Source organism: Giraffa tippelskirchi, chromosome 11 (genome assembly GCF_054371585.1).
Source record: "Giraffa tippelskirchi isolate mGirTip1 chromosome 11, T2T-mGirTip1v1.2.pri, whole genome shotgun sequence".
In the NCBI taxonomy this organism is placed as follows: Eukaryota; Metazoa; Chordata; class Mammalia; order Artiodactyla; family Giraffidae; genus Giraffa; species Giraffa tippelskirchi.
The window spans coordinates 15388463-15408015 of NC_137285.1; the positions used below are offsets into that span (position 1 = coordinate 15388463).

Sequence of the window (19553 nt, forward strand, 5' to 3'; positions counted from 1 at the left end):
CTGACCAGGGATCGAACCCTCACCCTCTGCAGTGGAAGCTCAGAGTCTTAACCACTGGACTGCCAGGGAAGTCCCTCAACATGACTATTACATTGGTGCAAAAGTAACTGTGGTTTTGCATTGCATTTGATATTGAAATACACTCTTAAATAAATGTGGTTATGTTATACATTTTAATTCACATTTCTTGATTTATGGTTTTTGCTAATGAATTATTACTTACTGTTTATTTTATATGTATTTTAGACTATGGAAAGGATGTTAGACAAAAAGCAAATTCAAGTGATTTTCTTATTTGAGTGTAAAATGGGTCATAAAACAGTGGAGACAATTCACAACATCAACAACATATTTGGCCCAGGAACTGCTAATGAACATACAGTGCAGTGGTCACTCAAGAAGTTTTGCAAAGGAAACAAGAGCCTTGAAGATGAGAAGCACAGAGGCCAGCCATCAGAAGTTGACAATGACCAACTGAGAGGATCATCAAAGCTAATCTTCTTATAACCACATGAGAAGTTTTCCAAGAAATCAATGTTGACTCTTCTATGGTTGTTCAGCATTTAAAGCAAATTGGAAAGGTGAAAAAACCTGGTAAGTGGGTGCGTCGTGAGCTGACCAAAAATAAAAAAAATCATTGTTTTGAAGTGACATCTTCTTTTTCTGTGCAAGCGATGACAATTTCTTGATTGAATTGTGACATGCAAGGAAAAGTGGATTTTATACGACAACCAGCGATGACCAGGTCAGTGGATGGACTGAGAAGCCAAAGCACTTCCCAAAGCCAAACTTGTACCAAAAAAGGCCAAAGTCAGTGTTTGGTGGTCTGCTGTCACTTGATCCACTACTGCTTTCTGAATCCCGGTGAAACCATTACATCTGAGAAGTATGCTCAGCAAATTGATGAGATGCACCAAAAACTGCAACTCCTGCAGCCAGCATCAGTCAACAGAAAAGGTCCAATTCTTCTCCACAACAATGCTCAAGTGCATGTCGCACAACCAGTGCTTCAAAAGTTGAATGAACTGGGCTACGAAGTTTTGCTTCATCTGCCATCTTCACCTGACCTCTCACCAACCAACTATCACTTCTTCGAGCACCTAGAAAACTTTTTGTAGGGAAAATGCTTCCACAACCAGCAGGAGGCAGAAAATGCTTTCCAAAAGTTTGTTGAATTCTGAAGCACAGATTTTTATGCTACAGGAATAAATAAACTTATTTCTTATTGGCAAAAATGTGTTGATTATAATGGTTCCTAATTTAATTAATAAAGATGTGTTTGAGCCTAGTTATAATGATTTAAAATTTAGGGTCTGCAGGAATGCAAGGTTTTTTTAACATCCGCAAATCAATCAATGTAATATACCACATTAACAAATTGAAAGAAAAAAACCATATGGTTATCTCAATAGATGCAGAAAAAGCCTTTGACAAAATTCAGCATCCATTTATGATAAAAACCCTCCAGAAAGCAGGAATAGAAGGAACATACCTCAACATAATAAAAGCTATATATGACAAACCCACAGCAAACATTATCCTCAATGGTGAAAAATTGAAAGCATTTCCCCTAAAGTCAGGAACAAGGCAAGGATGCCCACTTTCACCACTACTATTCAACATAGTTTTGGAAGTTTTGGCCACAGCAATCAGAGCTGAAAAAGAAATAAAAGGAATCCAGATAGGAAAAGAAGAAGTAAAACTCTCACTGTTTGCAGATGACATGATCCTCTACATAGAAAACCCTAAAGACTCTACTAGAAAATTACTAGAGTTAATCAATGAATATAGTAAAGTTGCAGGATATAAAATTAACACACAGAAATCCCCTTGCATTCCTATACTCCAATAATGAGAAAACAGAAAGAGAAATTAAGGAAACAATACCATTCACCATTGCAACAAAAAGAATAAAATACTTAGGAATATATCTACCTAAAGAAACAAAAGACTTATATATAGAAAACTATAAACACTGATGAAAGAAATCAAAGAGGACACAAACAGATGGAGAAATATACCGTGTTCATGGATTGGAAGAATTAATATAGTGAAAATGAGTATACTACCCAAAGCAATCTATAGATTCAATGCAATCCCTATCAAGCTACCAATGGTATTTTTCACAGAACTAGAACAAATCATCTCACAATTTGTATGGAAATATAACAAACCTCGAATAGCCAAAGCAATCTTGAGGAAGAAGAATGGAACTGGAGGAATCAACCTGCCTGACTTCAGGCTCTACTACAAAGCCACAGTCATCAAGACAGTATGGTACTGGCACAAAGATAGAAATATAGATCAATGGAACAAAATAGAAAGCCCAGAGATAAACCCACGCACCTATGGACACCTTATCTTCGACAAAGGAGGCAAGAATATACAATGGAGAAAAGACAATCTCTTTAATAAGTGGTGCTGGGAAAACTGGTCAACCACTTGTAAAAGAATGAAACTAGAACACTTCCTAACACCATACACAAAAATAAACTCAAAATGGATTAAAGATCTAAACGTAAGACCAGAAACTATAAAACTCCTAGAGGAAAACATAGGCAAAACACTCTCCGACATAAATCACAGCAGGATCCTCCATGACCCACCTCCCAGAATATTGGAAATAAAAGCAAAAATAAACAAATGGGACCTAATTAAAATTAAAAGCTTTTGTACAACAAAGGAAACTATAAGCAAGGTGAAAAGACAGCCTTCAGAATGGGAGAAAATAATAGCAAACGAAGCAACAGACAAACAATTAATCTCAAAAATATACAAGCAACTTCTGCAGCTGAATTCCAGAAAAATAAACGACCCAATCAAAAAATGGGCCAAAGAACTAAACAGACATTTCTCCAAAGAAGACATACAGATGGCTAACAAACACATGAAAAGATGCTCAACATCGCTCATTATTAGAGAAATGCAAATCAAAACCACAATGAGGTATCATTTCACACCAGTCAGAATGGCTGCTATCCAAAAGTCTACAAGCAATAAATGCTGGAGAGGGTGTGGAGAAAAGGGAACCCTCTTACACTGTTGGTGGGAATGCAAACTAGTACAGCCACTATGGAGAACAGTGTGGAGATTCCTTAAAAAACTGGGAATAGAACTGCCATATGATCCAGCAATCCCACTGCTGGACATACACACTGAAGAAACCAGAATTGAAAGAGACGCGTGTACCCCAATGTTCATCGCAGCACTGTTTACAATAGCCAGGACATGGAAGCAACCTAGATGTCCATCAGCAGACGAATGGATAAGGTAGCTGTGGTACATATACACAATGGAATATTACTCAGCCATTAAAAAAATACATTTGAATCAGTTCTACTGAGATGGATGAAACTGGAGCCCATTATACAGAGTGAAGTAAGCCAGAAAGAAAAACAACAATACAGTATACTAATGCATATATATGGAATTTGAAAGATGGTAACGATAACCCTATATGCAAGACAGAATAAGAGACACAGATGCATAGAACAATTTTATGGACTCTGAGGGAGAAGGTGAGGGTGGGACGTTCTGGGAGAATAGCATTGAAACATGTATATTATCATATATGAAACAGAACACCATTCCATGTTCGATGCATGAGACAAAGGCTCAGGGCCGGGGCAATGGGATGACCCAGAGGGATGGGATGGGGAGGGAGGTGGGTGGGGGGGTCCAGGAAGGGGAACACATGTAAACTCATGGCTGATTCATGTCAACGTATGGCAAAAACTATTACAATATTGTAAAGTAATTAGCCCCCAACTAAAATAAATAAATTTATTAAAAAAAAAATTAAAAAAAAAAATAAATAAAATTTAGGGTCTGAAACTGTAATTACTTTTGCACCAACCTAATAATACTAACTAATCATTGTTTCCTTCCCACTTTCCCAATTTCCAATTCCTTTTTTGACTATGTAGATAAATGGCATCATCATCTACCATTTTATTCAAACCAGAGACTGGGTGTCATTCTTAATATTTCACTCTCCACATTCAGTCTGTTACTAAATGCTTCTAGTTCCACCTCCTGCCTAGCTCTCAAACTGAGTCACTTTCTGCTTCATCCTGTTCCCTCTCTAGTCTGGCCACCATTCCTTCACACCCAGTTAAAGGCAGCAACTTTATACATGCTCTCCTTATACCTGCACTTGCTATCTCCCAAGTCATTCTCCACATTTCACCAGAGTTATCATTTAAAAATGCAAATCTGACATTAGTCTCCTCCTTAATGCTCCTTAATGGCTTCCCAATGCTTTTAGGATAAGATAAAAATTCTTAAGAAAGCTTACTAGCCTATACATGATCTAGTCTTATTCTCGTGTTAGTCGCCTCCTAGTTCTCTATATTTCAAATACAACAGACTTGGAGTTTTTTACAAGTGACAGTGTCTTTCCCATCTTTACAAATGTATAATAGTTTCTTTTGCCTAGAATGTGCTCCCTACCCATCGGCTTAAATAAACATTTTGTCTGAGAAGCCTTTCCTGACTCTCCAGACTAGCCTTGCTCTGTGGGCACACTGCATTTGTTCTGCTGTTACATATAGACTTTTCCAACACCTGTTTCCTTCACTGTTTTATAAATTCCATGAGGACATTATCAATGTCTGTTTTCTTCACTACAGTATTTCTGGATGTCAGGGGCACAGCAGAGGCATTCAATAAATACTTATTAGATGGATGGATGAATGAGTTACACTGGTTTCTATCCTCAGCTAAGGACATGTTTAAGCCTTTCCAATTAATAGAAGTCCCCCTTTAACTGTTTCTTCCTTTAGCTAGAGCTCTATTTCTCCATTCCTTCACTGACAAGAATCTTGGAAAAGCAGTCTCAGTTTTTATCTCATTCTATAATCCCTTTTTTCCATTTCCAGCACTCCATTGTCTGTGACAAGCAATGGACAAAGCCACTGCTGGGTCCACCTGGTCTCTCTGAAACATTTGAATTCATCAAGTAGAAACCTTTGCTCTGGCTTTTGTGACATACTTTTTGGTTCCCCTTCCACATTGCTGGTTATTCATCTTCTTTGGTCTAACTTCTACTTTGCCCTCAAATGTTGGTGCCCACCACTCTGTTCTGAGTCCTCTTCCTCTTTAAACACTATCTCCTATCCCTTGGAGGTCTCAGGTATTTCCAACAGCTACAACTGCCCCCATATAGTAATGACTAACTTTTTTTTTTTGGCTGTGTCTCATGGCATCAGTGATCTTAGTTCCCCAATCAGGAATTGAACCTGCGCCCCCTGCATTAGAAGCACAGTCTTAGAAGCACATTAGAAGCACATCCATCCACAGAAGCACTGGATGGCCAGGGAAGTCTTTTAAATTAAAAATTTTTTTGGCCATGCTACATGGCATGTGGCATCTTAGTTCCTTGCCTAGGGATCAAACTCAACCAGGGATCAAACCTGAGCCCCCTGCATTTGAAATGCGGAATCTTAACCACTGGACCACCAGGGAAGTCAACGATGACTAACTTTTTGATGTTAATCCTGACACCCTTTTGAACTGAAGATTCTCATCTCTGTACCTTTCTACCTAGATACCCACAGAGTTCAGTTAACAGGTCAAGAATCTTCAAGGCACCCAAACTCATTCCTCCTGATTTTCTGTCTTGGTAAAATGACGACCCATTCTGCTGGTATCAAACCTACCTCTTAAATTGGTCCCTAAGTTCTCTCTAGTCTACCTCCTAAATATTTCTCAAATCCTTCTCTCCCTCCTCAGTAACCTCCATTATCATGTTCTTTGTTCAGGGCTTCATTTTTTTCCCCCTAGACTGTTCAAATAGCTTTCTAACAGGTCTCGTTACCTGCCTTTGCCACATTTACGGTCAGTATCTTTCTACAGCCCACATGGGACCCTGTCATTTTCCTTCTTTAGATAGGTTTCAGCAGTTCTCTCTCTCTCTCTCTCGGCCACATCGCACGCATGTGGGGTCTTGGTCCCCTAACCATGCCCCCTGCAGTGGGAGTGCAGTGTTAACCACTGGACCACTGGGCAAGTCCTTTTAGCAGCTCTCCATTGTTGACAGAACAACGTCCACACTCCTGGCTTTTGAGGCTCTGACCCCTGACTATCCACCAGCTTGCCCGTCATCCTCCTACTACCAACTTCTCATCGTTACTCAAATGCATGATCCTCTTTCAGGCCCTTGAATCTTTACATATACTATATTGTCTGCCGGGAGTAACTTTTCCATTTCTGCTCATTTGACCAACTATTACTCTTTTTAAGAGTCATCTCCTTGTGAAACCTTCACTGAATTACTGGGCAAATTCCCATCCCTGGCTCACCAAGACCTAAGTTATGACTTCTCCATTTTGGAATCCCACAATCCTCCTCCTTGAACTTTTTGGCTCATACCAAAGTTCTTTCACTCCCCAAACGCACACTTTCTATCTTTGAGCCTCTGTCTATGTAGGCCCTTTTCCATGTAACCTGTTTGCATCAATAAATTCCTTCATGCTTCTTGGCTCTTGCTGAGAAGCTTTTCCTAGACCAGATTAGTTGTTCCTACTTACCCTCCCATAGCTCCTGGCACCTCCCAGTTCATAGCACTTTTATGTTTTATTTTCATTGCTTAATTATCTGATCTTCTTACTTGACTGACAGATGTGTGAGGACAGGGACCACTGTCATCTCTCTAGTTCATCACTCTCATCTCTGAGCCTGGCAGAGTGCTGAGCATATATGCTTAGTAAGATTTTACCAAATGAATGTGTCTGTGTGTCTCATTCATTTGTGCCTGACATTAGCTGTGAAATCTTTGGTGAATGAAATTACGATATTATATGCGGTATCTATCACACTGTGCCCTCAAAGAACCTATGTGCCACAGGTCTCATTTAATGCATTATTCCTTGAATTCCATCTCTTAAAACACACTCCAGCAAGTATCCGCACTGGCTTGGCTTTATTCAGCGTTGTCATTTCCTTCAGTTCTTTGGATGGAAAAACACCAATATCCTAAATGTGCACAAGAATCATCCTGGGACCAAAAGGCTGAATCTTGAATTTTCTTGATTCCCAAAGCTCTTGAAGCCGTGGCACTGAACCTAAACCACTTACCGCTTGAGAGGCCATCATTTCATTTATACTCTGTTCATACTGCTCTGCCAAAATGGCAAGTTTTCTTGTCTGCTCATCTTTCAGTGTCTTTAAGATTGTTTTGTGCTCATTCTTTGGAGTAACTTCCAACTGGTGATTCTTGAGTGCTTTATACTGTTTGGTCTGTACTTTGCAAGTGTCCTGAAACTGTTTTTTAATTTGCATTTCCATGGCCTGTATAGAAAAAGTGACAAAAGGAAAATAAAGACACATCAGTAAACACAGAAAGTTTTCCATTCTCATGATACAATGTTGGTTCTGGGACCAACTGTCTTTTGGTGCAGTGACCGATACTACTAGTCAATGATAATGAAAATAATATATAAGTCACAGACAGGAGTTAACTCTACCAATACTTTTGGTTTTATTGTTTGAATAGAAGTTGTTTTGAATTTACAAATAGATTTAAAAAATGAATTTTTACAAAATCACAACTCGTAGAAGATTGTGGAATATTGTGAAGCTTAGTTTGTTAAAAGCTTGTTCATTATTTCAGTGGTTTCCTAATCAAAATTTTCAGTGCCTTCTATTGCTTGTTGCCCCACCTCTTTTTAATTGTTTTCCCCCATTTCCAAGTAAGAAAGGGGATGGCAATGTATAAGTCATCTCTCACTGCTCTGGGTCTCCTTGACAAATCAATAAAGGACAACATTGGATTACACTTCACATCACAACCCATTCCCACTACTTGCATGTAGCAACATCAAATATGCATTTTGGCAAAGACAAGGTGGGGTTTTTTTTTTTTGTAAGTCCAGTAGGCATTCGATCAGGTTGCTTGATAGTCACATGTACACTTCATGAACATGTGGAGGATTTGTTTTTTGTTTTCTTTTTTGATTAGTTTATTTATCTATTTTTTAACTTTACAATATTGTATTTGTTTTGCCATACATTGACATGAATCCACCATGGGTGTACATGTGTTCCCATTCCAGAACCCCCTCCCACCTCCCTCCCCATCCCATCCCTCTGGGTCATCCCGGTGCACCAGACCTGAGCACCCTGTACCATGCATCGAACGATGTGGAGGAATTTGGAAGACAAGGATCACTAATTAGACAGGTTGGCATCTAGCTAGAGAGGAGTGTGGCCAGTGTGGTTGAGGTTGACCTTGCATCTTTGAAAATACTGATAATGATTTCCTTGACAAATAGCAATGGCTTAGTCCATACAGCTTCTTAATTAGCAGTCGGCTAAAATTCTCTGGAGGTAGTGAGGGCTAAAGGAGCTCCATATTTCTAATGTAGGTAAAATAAGTGATTGGTATGTCACTGCTGATTCCCATGCCCGGGACAGATGTCACTAATAAATTATACTCTTCGTTACTAAGCGTGGATATGGCTTAGACTCTTTCTCAATAGAGTAGCGCTCAAGGTAGCTAACACCAATAATCTGACTGGCATGACATAAAATTTATCTGCTATATTTCTGTCAGGTAACTTTCTCATTTCCTGGGATAAGAACCATGGACTGCTGTTATTTTATGTGTTATAATTTTAAAGAGGGAATGTCATGAAAGGGGTCAAAGAGGTTGTATATAATGGATATGAAGAAAAAATGGAGATATCTCATGGTTTAGAGACATCTCTTTAGGAGTCAGTTATACCCAGACTCTTGTACTTCTGATAAAGTAGCCAAGGGGCCCTGAAAAGTACAATTTTATGAAGTTGCCCAGGTGACTCTGACAGTCATCTATGTGTAGGAACCATTGATACAGCCTAGCTGTGTTCTGAAACACAAACCAGGGAATTTCCTCTCACCTTTAAGTTTTTTGGCTGTTGCCGAAGTTCCATGACATGCTTTCTGTGCAGTTCCCTTTCTCGCCTCTTATTGTACTCCAGCTGGTTTTCCAGTTCAGTCTGGTGCTGTAGCCGGATCAGATCCATGCGGAGTTTCTGTAACGTGTGCAGCTGCCTGTACTCAAGCTCTCGGGTAGACTCGTCGTGCCGGATCAGCATGGCATGCTCCATCTCCTTCTGTGTCCTCTTTTTATTTAGTTCCTGCATTTAGCGATGAAAAGTACATGGAGAGAGATGAATGGAGATGAACTGGAGGAAAGGCACCACTCAGAAAGGGATGGCAAGGAATAGTACTATTAACTGTCTCTTAATTGCCCATTAGTGTTTGGCAGCATGACTTAATAAGACTAGATGAACAATCCCTGGAGACTGAGATTCTGTATGTGGTTCCACCATTTACAACTTGGGCATCTTTAGAGCCACCACAACTACTCTGCCTGTAAAATGGGATTAATTCTGCCTGACCCCTTCTTACCTCACAGAGATGCAGAGAGCCTTAATTAGGTGATGTGTTATGCACAGGTTTAAACAAATGTTTCTTTAGTTAGGCTGGCTGGCTGGCTGCCCATTAAAATCATATGAGGAAGCTTTTAAACCAAAAGATGCCTGAGTCTCATAACCTGAAATTCTGAAAACCGAGGGGAGTGTGACCATGACATCAATAGTTTTAAGAGTTCTCTGCTACTGTTTAGTTGCTAAGCCATGTCCAACACTTTGTGACCCCACGCACTGTAGCCTGCCAGGCTCCTCTGTCCATAGAATTTCACAGGCAAGAATACTGGAGTGGGTTGCTATTTCCTTCTCCATGGGATCTTCCTGACCCAGGGACTGAACCCACGTCTGCTTGGCAGGTGAATTCTTTACCACTGAGCCAACAGGGAAGCCCCTATGAGTTCTCTAGGTAGATCTAATATGCAGTCAAAGTTGAGAATCGCTCTATTAAACCGATCATGCCTGCAATGTTCCTAGTTTTGGGGGAAATACCTGCTTTTGCATGTATCAAAAGTAGGCCAATTATCTATTTTTCAAAATCTCAGAGGTCAGCACTCACTGGGAAAAAGCAGATGAGATCTCTCCCCATTCATCTTTTCCATTACAGTCTGTCTGGTCATTTCTAGAGCTAATCATTCTGTTCCTCCCAGTTTTACTCATGTCTTTCTTTGTTGTTGAAGGCAGAAAGAAAGGAAACTAGAATTTTAAAAAAAGGGAAGAGGAAGTTGGGTGAAACTTTTTTATTCACCAATTCAAGAATATTTCCTGAATGGCAGTGTATCAAAGCTGTGAACCATGTTCTCTGGGTACATAAAAATATGTACTAAGCCATGACTTGGTGGCCAACTTGCTAACACTCTGACAGGGAAATATAATAGACATTTATTAAAGTATATGCTCAGCTCACAGCACACTGAATCAGTCTACCTTCTCTCCTGGCAATTTGGATTCAGGGACAGTTAATCTCTGTGTGTGTGGCTAGAATTGAGGGGCATATTAAAAACTACATATGTGATAGCTACCTGCTGCTATAAGGGCTGAGGATTAGATAAAACTGAGCTTCAGAGCAAGAAGAATGATAAAGAGAGAAGAAAGAAGGGCAGGAAATATACTGATACCCAAGTTCCTGACTGGTTCTAAGCTCTCCTTGTAGGTCCAGCTATATTATTGCTACTGGGCTTTATGAAACATTCCTATCTTTCTGTAGAAAATACCCTGGTTTTGGTTTTAGCCAGCTCAAATAAATTTCAGTTAACACGCAAACAAAAGAAGCTTGATTAATACAGGGACATAAATTTTATGTGTTTTTTTTTCAAAAGTGCAAGGTTGGAAGTGATAAGAGATACAAAAGAGATGAAGATTATTTGCTAGAAGATTCCAAAATGAATGTTATCACTACTAGTTAAGAAGAGCAAGGAAAAGAGAAAGCCCTTGAGCTGAACTTTAAATCACAACAATAGGGTGCCTCTCTTTTCCAATGGCATCCACTATGGAGAAAATGCAAGATCATTTTCATAGAGTTATCAGTAACATTTGTGTACTGGCATGGTTGAGAAATATCTTGTGTGTTTGGGCCTTCCATTCACTTGAAGAGAAGTCCTTTAAACAACACAGTATCTGCTACTGGAGCAAAGTTGCTAGTCATTCATTTACTTATTCAACAGATATTTGTTGAGCATCTCCTATGTGTTGGGTACTGTTTTAGGCACTAAGAAGGGTCCAGTGAACAAGTACATCCCCTCATGGGCTTATTTTCTAGTGGGGAAATATTTGGAGCATAACTTCCATTTACATTTGTTACAAACAATAAAAGATAATCTCCAGAGCATCTCCCCACATCCTCTTCCACGTTTTTCTTTTCCTTTATTTTCCTTCCTTACCTAGACCATCAAATGTCTTCTTTTAAAAATCACTAACTGGCCCCTAGGTGGCACCAAAGGATAGTGAGGGCCTCTCAGAGACTAAAGCCAAAGAAAGCTTTTTGGATGGCTAAAGATTCGGTTCCTAGATTACTATCATCTTCAGTCTTTGAGTACCAGGAGCCCCAGTATTGGACATTTATACATTCCACACATTTTCCTAAATGGGGAAGTTCAAACTAAGTCTGAGCTGTCCAGAGCTCAGAAATTCACAGGGGGGAAAAAAGATACAAAGCAAACAGCACTTTCAGAAGAAAACAAATGCTTCTCTGTTTAATGGAATGCTTCAGGATGTTGTCCTTGGAATACCTGCATCAGAATCACCTGGAAGCAACTGGACTTGATATCATGCTACCCAGGTAATTCTGATATATACTAAAGTTTGAGAATCAGTGGAAAAATAATTCAGGGTGTGAGTCAGTTTTAGCTTTTCCGCTGATTCATTATGTATGGCATTTGGTAAGACTTCATATCTACATTTTGGTTTCCTCAGGTGTAAAATGAGGATAACAGTACCTACTGTGAACTACCAGTCTTGTGAAGTTGAAAGGAAAGACCATAAGAAGATGTTTCAGAACATATATAAACATGCCATTACTATTTTTCTACATTCAGAAGTGAATATCTGGCATACAATAACAAATCTAGATACTATAAACTATCTAAAAGGTGAGAGAAAAATAATACTGAAATGGTTTTTTTCTATTACAATTGTAATAGAAATTACCTTTAATTCATATGTCTGAGTTGCAGAGATGTAAGCTGCCTATAATATTTTACACTATGGGAAAAAAGCATTATTTAGCTTATTATGAGCCCATTGCTGTACCTACATAATAATGTGTAGTGGGCTCTCAATTATTAAAAGTGATTTTATATATCTTGCTCAATCCTAGCTGCAATCCTATGCAGTGGTAAGATTGTTAGGATTTAACCATTTTTATATATGATAGTAAGGCATTTGGGAATGGAGAGGCTAACATAAGGTTACATAATTTCTATAAAGTAGAATTGAAGTTGAAACTCAGGTTTTTAGCTTTCCAACATTTTCCACTAAAAATGTCCCCAATGAATGGCTTATGTTTTTCTGTTTTATGCTGTTTCAGTCTGGAATACAATATTCTGAAGAATCCCTCTGCTCTAGCTAGACACGATGTAATGGTTGCTTAGTCTGTACAAATGATACAATATATATAGTAGGGCCACATTCTAGCTTATATAAATTCAATAAAATGAGTTAAGCGAAAATACAAAAACAAATTTCATGGTAGAGGTGATTCTGTGCACTCCATGTATATACGCCTTAGAGGGAGTGTAAGATGAGAGGCAGGCAGCTCCCTTTACCCCAGCCAACATCATATACATTGAGCATCACACCAGGCTGGATGTGAGCTTAGGGGTGAAACATATATACAACATATGGCCATGACAGTACACCATGGCCACAAAACACATTTCTGTACACATTATTTGAACCTACCTCCTCTGAGATGTAGATCTAGGGTGTATCCCCATAACAAACCTTCCTCAATCACGATCCAAGCATTCTATTTAAGTTTCAATGGATGTACTATTGACTTCTTTAAAAGCATCTGATCGGACTCAAAAAGTTTTGTGTTCATGCCCACTGACATTGAGTAAGAATGAGAATTCAAAATATAAATGGGGATGTTGTTAGCCTATGACATTTAATATTTTCTTAGCTTCAGTTCTTAGTTGCATAACTGGTTAGGAAACAATGAGCACTGACGTGTAGTGATGGTAAAAGAGGCTCAACTCAGCCTATAGTGATCTTTTTAAGTGTTTTCATTAATAAAAAGGAATGCTGGGGACTTCCCTGGAGGTCGAGTGATTAAGACTCCACACTTTTACTGCACGGCGCATGGGTCTGATCTCTGATTGGGGAACTAAGATCTTGCATGCTGTGTGGCAAGGCTAAAAAAAATTTAAAGTCTGCCAAAAAAAAACAACAACAGTGGGGGGGATTGCTAATGCTCAGTTTTGGCAAAGGTAGAGGAAAACAAGTAGTTTTTCTTGGTGGGAGTTATAAATCCTTAGAGGGCAATTTGACAATATCTACTAAAAATGTAGGTGTATACACTCTGACCTAAAAATTCTCCTCCTGAGAATATTATATCCTACAAAATACTTGCTTACACGTAAAAAGATATATACAAAGATGTTCTCTGTGGCATTGTTAGTGATATTGCACAACTCCTACAAAATACCCAGAGAAGTGCCTCATTAAATAAATTATTCTATAGCCATACCAAAAACTACTATTGATGATTAAAAAGAATGAGGCAGAGTTATATGTTTTAGATAGTAAATGAAAAATAATACAAAAGGAAAGAGTTATGAAACAGTAAACTGGACCTTTTTGTAGGTTCAGTATCCATTTCCCCTTCTTTTTGTTAAGAGGCTCCTTTTTTTGCTTCAGAAACTACTCCACCCTATGTGGAAACCAGAGAGACTACTGAGTAAGTGAATAAGCACATTACCCAATCAAGTGCTATCTCTCCTAGGAATTTAAATCTTAAGCAGAAATGATACAAAGATGAAACATGGTTGGAGGAGGTACATCCAAATAAATGGCAATGTCTTGAGGAATGCCCATTAGCTCTTGCCCTCTAGGTCACGAAGCTGCTGTCCCAGCTTGATTCTTCATCTTTTCCAGCTTGGGTCTTCAGCTCTGTCATCTACCCCATATCCTTCCAATAAATTCCTTTCCACGCTAAGTCAGTCAGTTTGTTTCTATTGCTTGCAAATCGAATAAACCCACTGGTACTAACTTAATCTTATTTTTGTAAGATTAAAGTTATATGTAATATATAAGTTGTATATATATATGTATGTGTGTGTGTATATATATATACACACACACATACATATATATATATACACACACACACATATACACACACATGTATATCTGAAAAAACTGGTAATATATCTGCCAAATTAATGGTGACTGTCTCAGGGTAGAAAATGGGTGGGATGGGATTATCAAGCACTTTCACTACTCAGTGTTTTTCTGCATTTGTCTTTTTTCAATGTTCTTTAATAAATAGAAGACAAAAAACTGAACATTTTCACTAAAGTGGCTCCAGAATAAGACTAAACAAAAGAAAACCTAGACTTTTAAGAAATAAACCCTTGTAGATTTATTCTTCACCTAGCTGGTTAGAACCTGATACAAATGAATATAGTTTCTATCATTTGGAGGAATAATTGTCTTCTATATCTTTTATTGGCACTAACTGCCCCTTAGTCACAGACTTCTTCCAAATACGTGACACTAGAACAAAAATAATAACTGCCAGATGGAAAGAATCCCAAATACCTTGTTTCTAACTGGCTATTGGACTTTTTGATTTGAATTTTTTAGCCTTCTAACAAACCCAACACATGTAATATTGAATTAACCAGTTTCTTACCAATACTCCTCTCTAAGCTTCTGTTTCTGCCCAAATCTACATTTCCCCAGCTCTTAAATCCTAGAAATAACTTTGACTCTACCCGCATCTCTTTCTCATATCCTTTTGTATGCCAAGTCCAGCTTATTTTATATTTCAAAATGTTTCAAACCCATCTCTCTTTTGCCAGCTACCACCTTGTCTGTGTCTATACCCTATTCCTACCATCAGATCTCTTTGCTTATAGTTTCTTCCCTCTAAATTCAATGTTTCTCAACCTTCCCCCCCCCCCATTATTTCCATCAAGGGCCTTTTTAGCCTCCACCCTTCCCTGATCATCCTCACCATTGAAATGCTAATAACAAACATGTACTGTGTATCTTTTTATGTACTGTAGCCCTTCAGAGGGCCACAAGCCACTATAATATTTAAGACCCCTCCTCCACAAGAACTCCCTTTTTACTCCCCAGGGGGTAATATTGCTGCCACTGACCATGCACAGTCTAATCAATCTGTGCATCACCACCAAACTGGGCTAATCTCTGTAAAGCAGAATGTTAGCCATATCATTCACTGCCTGGCTCAAAAATGTTCAGTTTCTCCCTCTTCCAATACGATAAGATAATACAGATAAACAGCCTGAGCCTGGCCCATGATTATGGGTTCAATAAATTTTAGTTTGCTCCACCCTTTTTTCTCCCTATTTGAATACTGCTCTCCAAAAAGCTTACACCAATTCACATTCTCATTAAATGTGCCTAAAGGGCTTGTTTCCCTCCTGTAGCCTAACAATGGGTTTTTATCTGACTTTGATAATTTTACCAATGTGCTAGCTCACTTGAGGGCTTCTCGTATTACTCCAGGTCACAGTGATTTCCTACTGAACTTTGTCTCTGCAACCAATTCACATTCTGTACTCATCCAGCGAATAACATCATATTCGTCCAATTTCCTAAATTAGAAACTTTGCATTCATTTTTTGACTCCTCAATTCTGAAATTCTCACAGCATTTGGTTTGAATTACTGTCAGTTCTGCTTTAGAAATGTAACTCAGATCTAATCTATATCCCCACTGCTTCTTCCAGGTAGAACTAGAGAAAGGGCATTCTTACTGACCTCACTGTACCACTTGTACCACTCTAGGCTATCCTCAACGCTGAGGCATTCATTCTTCAAAACAAAGAAAAACTCTCATTGTCATTTCTCTGCTTAAAATTCTCTCATTTTGACTTACCTCATTCAATATTGTAAAGCAATTATCCTTCAATTAAAAAAAAAACTCCTCTCCTGCCCTTGCAACTGACTTTAGGCTGAAATCTAAAAGCCTTGCCTTAAGAATCAAGGCCCTCTATTCTGCTTCCAACTGTTCCTGCTCTAACACTCCACTCCACACACCCAGAACACTCAACTCCTCTTCAATCACAGAATCTTCCAAGCCCTTTCAGGACTATATGCCTGTGAGAATTTATTTATGTCTGCTATGGTAGACAATATATTACACTGTGATTAGTGTGTTACGTGTCTGTTTTTCGTGTCTTCAGAGCAAGCTGAAGGTAGGGAGGATAGCTTCTCAATAGTCCTGACATCTCCAGCACAGCAAGTAAGAAGGCACTCTGTAGGTGCTGGATGACTGAATGAATTACCTTAACTGTAGAGCACCATTCTGTTCTTTAAGTGTTTCACAGAGAGTCACAAAAACTCAAGTCTTCGACAAACAGGCTAAAAGCAAAAATTCTCTATTCTACTTCTTTTGATTCTCCACTGCATGAATTTGGCTTATAATAGGTGTTCAAGAAAATTCTATTTGGAAAAAGTTGATTCCTTGTTCTGTAAATGGGCTTTCTCTGATCAATGGTAAATTCATTCCCTTTCACTTTTGTCTATCTGCTTTGTGTCAGGCATCACACTGAAGTCTGTACAGGTTAAGGATATAGGTATGGACAAAACAGACAAAGTCATGATCCTCACAAAGCTTACTGTCTTCGTAAGTCAATGACGACAGTTATGGACAAAATACATACCTCCCGAATATTCTGCTGCTCCACTTCATGCCGCTTGATCATTATCTTCCTCTTGAAGAAACGACAGTTTTTGTCATAGTACAGTCTCTGCTGAGTGAGAAGGTGGGCTTCCTCTTCAGCCTGTGTATGCTGCAAGTTCTCTTTATGTTTGGATATCCGCTCCTGCTTTTCCTTCTTGGGTGTGCTATGGTCCTCATTCATCTCCTTCACAAAACCAAAAACCAAAAAAAAAAAAAAAAAGCCAAGCTCATCAGGCAAAAGGAAGTATAATACCTCAATGCAATGTAGATTAAATTATTTTTGAAAGCAATTGAGAATGTAAGGTCAGAAAGACTTGGTGTTACACAAAACACTCCCCCCTCATACCTCCCTCTCCCTTTTTTCTTTAATCAGTTGAGAGGGAGACATGTTAGCTTTCATGTCTCTGACTTCCCACACTCAGAAATCATGGGTTCACTCATTTAACCAACACACGCTTGTTGAGTTCTTATCATGCAACAGGTGCTGTGCAAGGCAAAGGATACAATGGTGAGCAAACGAACATAGTATCTGCCATCATGGGGCTTTACAGTCTAGCATCAAAAATAAATCAAAGAACCACAGAAATTGAGTGACGATTACTGTGATAACTACTTTGTAGTTGAAGTACTTGGTTTGAAGAGTGTTTAATAAAAAATATTTGACCTTGGTAACAACCAAGCTGAAATTTCAAAAATCTGTAGGAGTTAACCAGCGAGAAAGGACAGGGAAGAATACTCTGGGCACAGGAAACAGCAAGTGCAAAACCCTTAGGGAAGGTTAATTGAAACATGGTGCAGTTAAGGACCTGAGAGAAGGTCAGGGCGAGTGGTACAGTGTGACATGAGATGAAGCTGGAGAGGTAGGCAGGACCACTGGAAGTCAAGGATAGGCCAAGTTAAGGATACTGAGCCTTAGCACAGGAGAAATGGATTTTATATATATGTGGGGGTATCATAATGAGATGCATTTCAAAAAGATGACTCTGGCTGCCATGTGGAAAACAGAATGAAGGAGACAAGAGCGTGTCCATGGAGACAGCTAGGAAGCTATCACAAAGTCCAAGCGAGAGATAATCGTAGCTTGGACAAAGGAGGTGGTGACAAGATGGAGAGAAGTAGGCAGATGTCACAGACGGGAGGTAATGCTGCAAATGTCACTAGTTTGAATTTTAGGAAAAAGCATTCTTTACTTGGTATTAGAGGGTAAATAATAAACCACCTATATTTCCAAAAGAACAAAATACGTAATTGTTTTAGATCATATGGGTGAAAGGAAGAAAGCAGTAAATCAGAACAGTTAAGAAGATGTTAGTCTATGGGGAAAGTAAGATCACTTTTAGAGAAAGTATTGGGCATCCTTTGTTCATACTGTTCACACCTACAAGCTAGACCTTTAATATCTGGTTAACTATTCAGTTGAAATCTTTTATTGCTATACCTATTTTACTTACACACTGTTTAGATTATTTTTGCACTTAGCTAAGAAGTCTTTGTAAATCAACTTTCAATTTTCCTGTTCCAGTGAAATCTCAAGTGAAATATTAGAATCAACAAGAGCAAGAGCTATTTCCATCATGGAGTAAGCTGGATCACAACAGGAAGGCTGGTGGACTCATCTCTTGATGCTGTGACTTCATTATTAGGTTTGGCATTAACCACTATATTGCATATCCAAACTGAAATATGATCATAAAAATTCATTTCAAAATCAAGAATAAATTATTCCTGGATCATCCATCATTCTGGATTACCCAGACCCCAGTTATCTATCAACAGTAGGGATAATGGAGATTGTTCTGTCATCTCAAGGATGATACCTTTTATTTTATTTTTTTTAGGATGATACCTTTTATATCAATATTTAAGCATATAAGACATTTTCTTTTTCTAAAGGTTTTTTTTTTTGATGTGGACCATTTTTAGAGTCTTTATTGCATCTGTTACAATATTGCTTCTGTTTTTTTTTTTTAATGTTTGGTTTTTTCACTGCGAGGTATGTGGGATCTTAGCTTCCCTACCAGGGATAGAACTCTCTACACTAAAAGGCAAAGTCTTAACCACTGGACCAGCAGGGAAGTCCCTGCCATTTTCAACAGTCTGAACTAAGCTTTACTTCATAAGGAGTAATACTAGTTTTGCATAGAGAAAGTCTTATAGAGGCTGTCTTAAATTGGGTATAGGTTTGCTTTTCTTCATAAGAATGTGAAGGACTTGTACGCTTAGGCCCGTGGTCTTTAGCACTCATAAATCTGAGTATGGTGAACCCAAAATAGCTCTATGCCTGAGGACTGAGTGGGGACTCTCGAATGCTGTTCTGTGGGAGAATTTTCTAAAGATGGAGTTCATACAAAGCTTCAAATACCTTAGTGGTACAAATGCTCAAAATGGTGGCTGCAGCCATAAAGTATGGCTTCCAGAGCATGAGAAAACACATGGAACTGTAAGTAAAAATCTATCTGCAGTTGAGAAAATTCCAAAATTTCTTATTGAAAAATCAAGGTTATCTCTGTGATCTAGTAACATCTATTAGGATATAATAATCCAGATCAAGCAATAACTAAGAGAAAATAGAGAGCATGTAAACCTTCTTGGTTGGGCTATTTCTCTCTATAGCCTGGTTTTCCAGACCTTACAGTGTCAGAGATGATTCTCATTCTGGCAATGCAGGTCAGATACAAATTTCTGTCAGTTCCAACAATTACCAGTGACTCATCTGGGCAGAGCAAACCCCAACACACTTGCTTTTAGTTCTTGATTCAAAAAGAA

At 38.6% G+C, this 19553-nt stretch overlaps 1 protein-coding gene across 4 annotated transcripts in view; it reads right to left on the bottom strand.

Annotated features, from left to right (window-relative positions):
• TAOK3 (TAO kinase 3) overlaps nt 1–19553 on the bottom strand; it is a 181222-nt gene that overhangs the window by 4977 nt on the left and 156692 nt on the right. For 3 of the 4 annotated variants that reach the window (XM_081539728.1, XM_081539725.1, XM_081539726.1), the window contains 3 exons: nt 16768–16971; nt 8880–9119; nt 7078–7290 (listed from right to left, as the gene is read on the bottom strand). In XM_081539728.1, the coding sequence (XP_081395854.1) occupies nt 7078–7290; nt 8880–9119; nt 16768–16971 (657 nt within the window). The remainder of the gene's footprint in view (nt 1–7077; nt 7291–8879; nt 9120–16767; nt 16972–19553) is intronic. The other variant, XM_081539729.1, reaches the window with a different exon arrangement.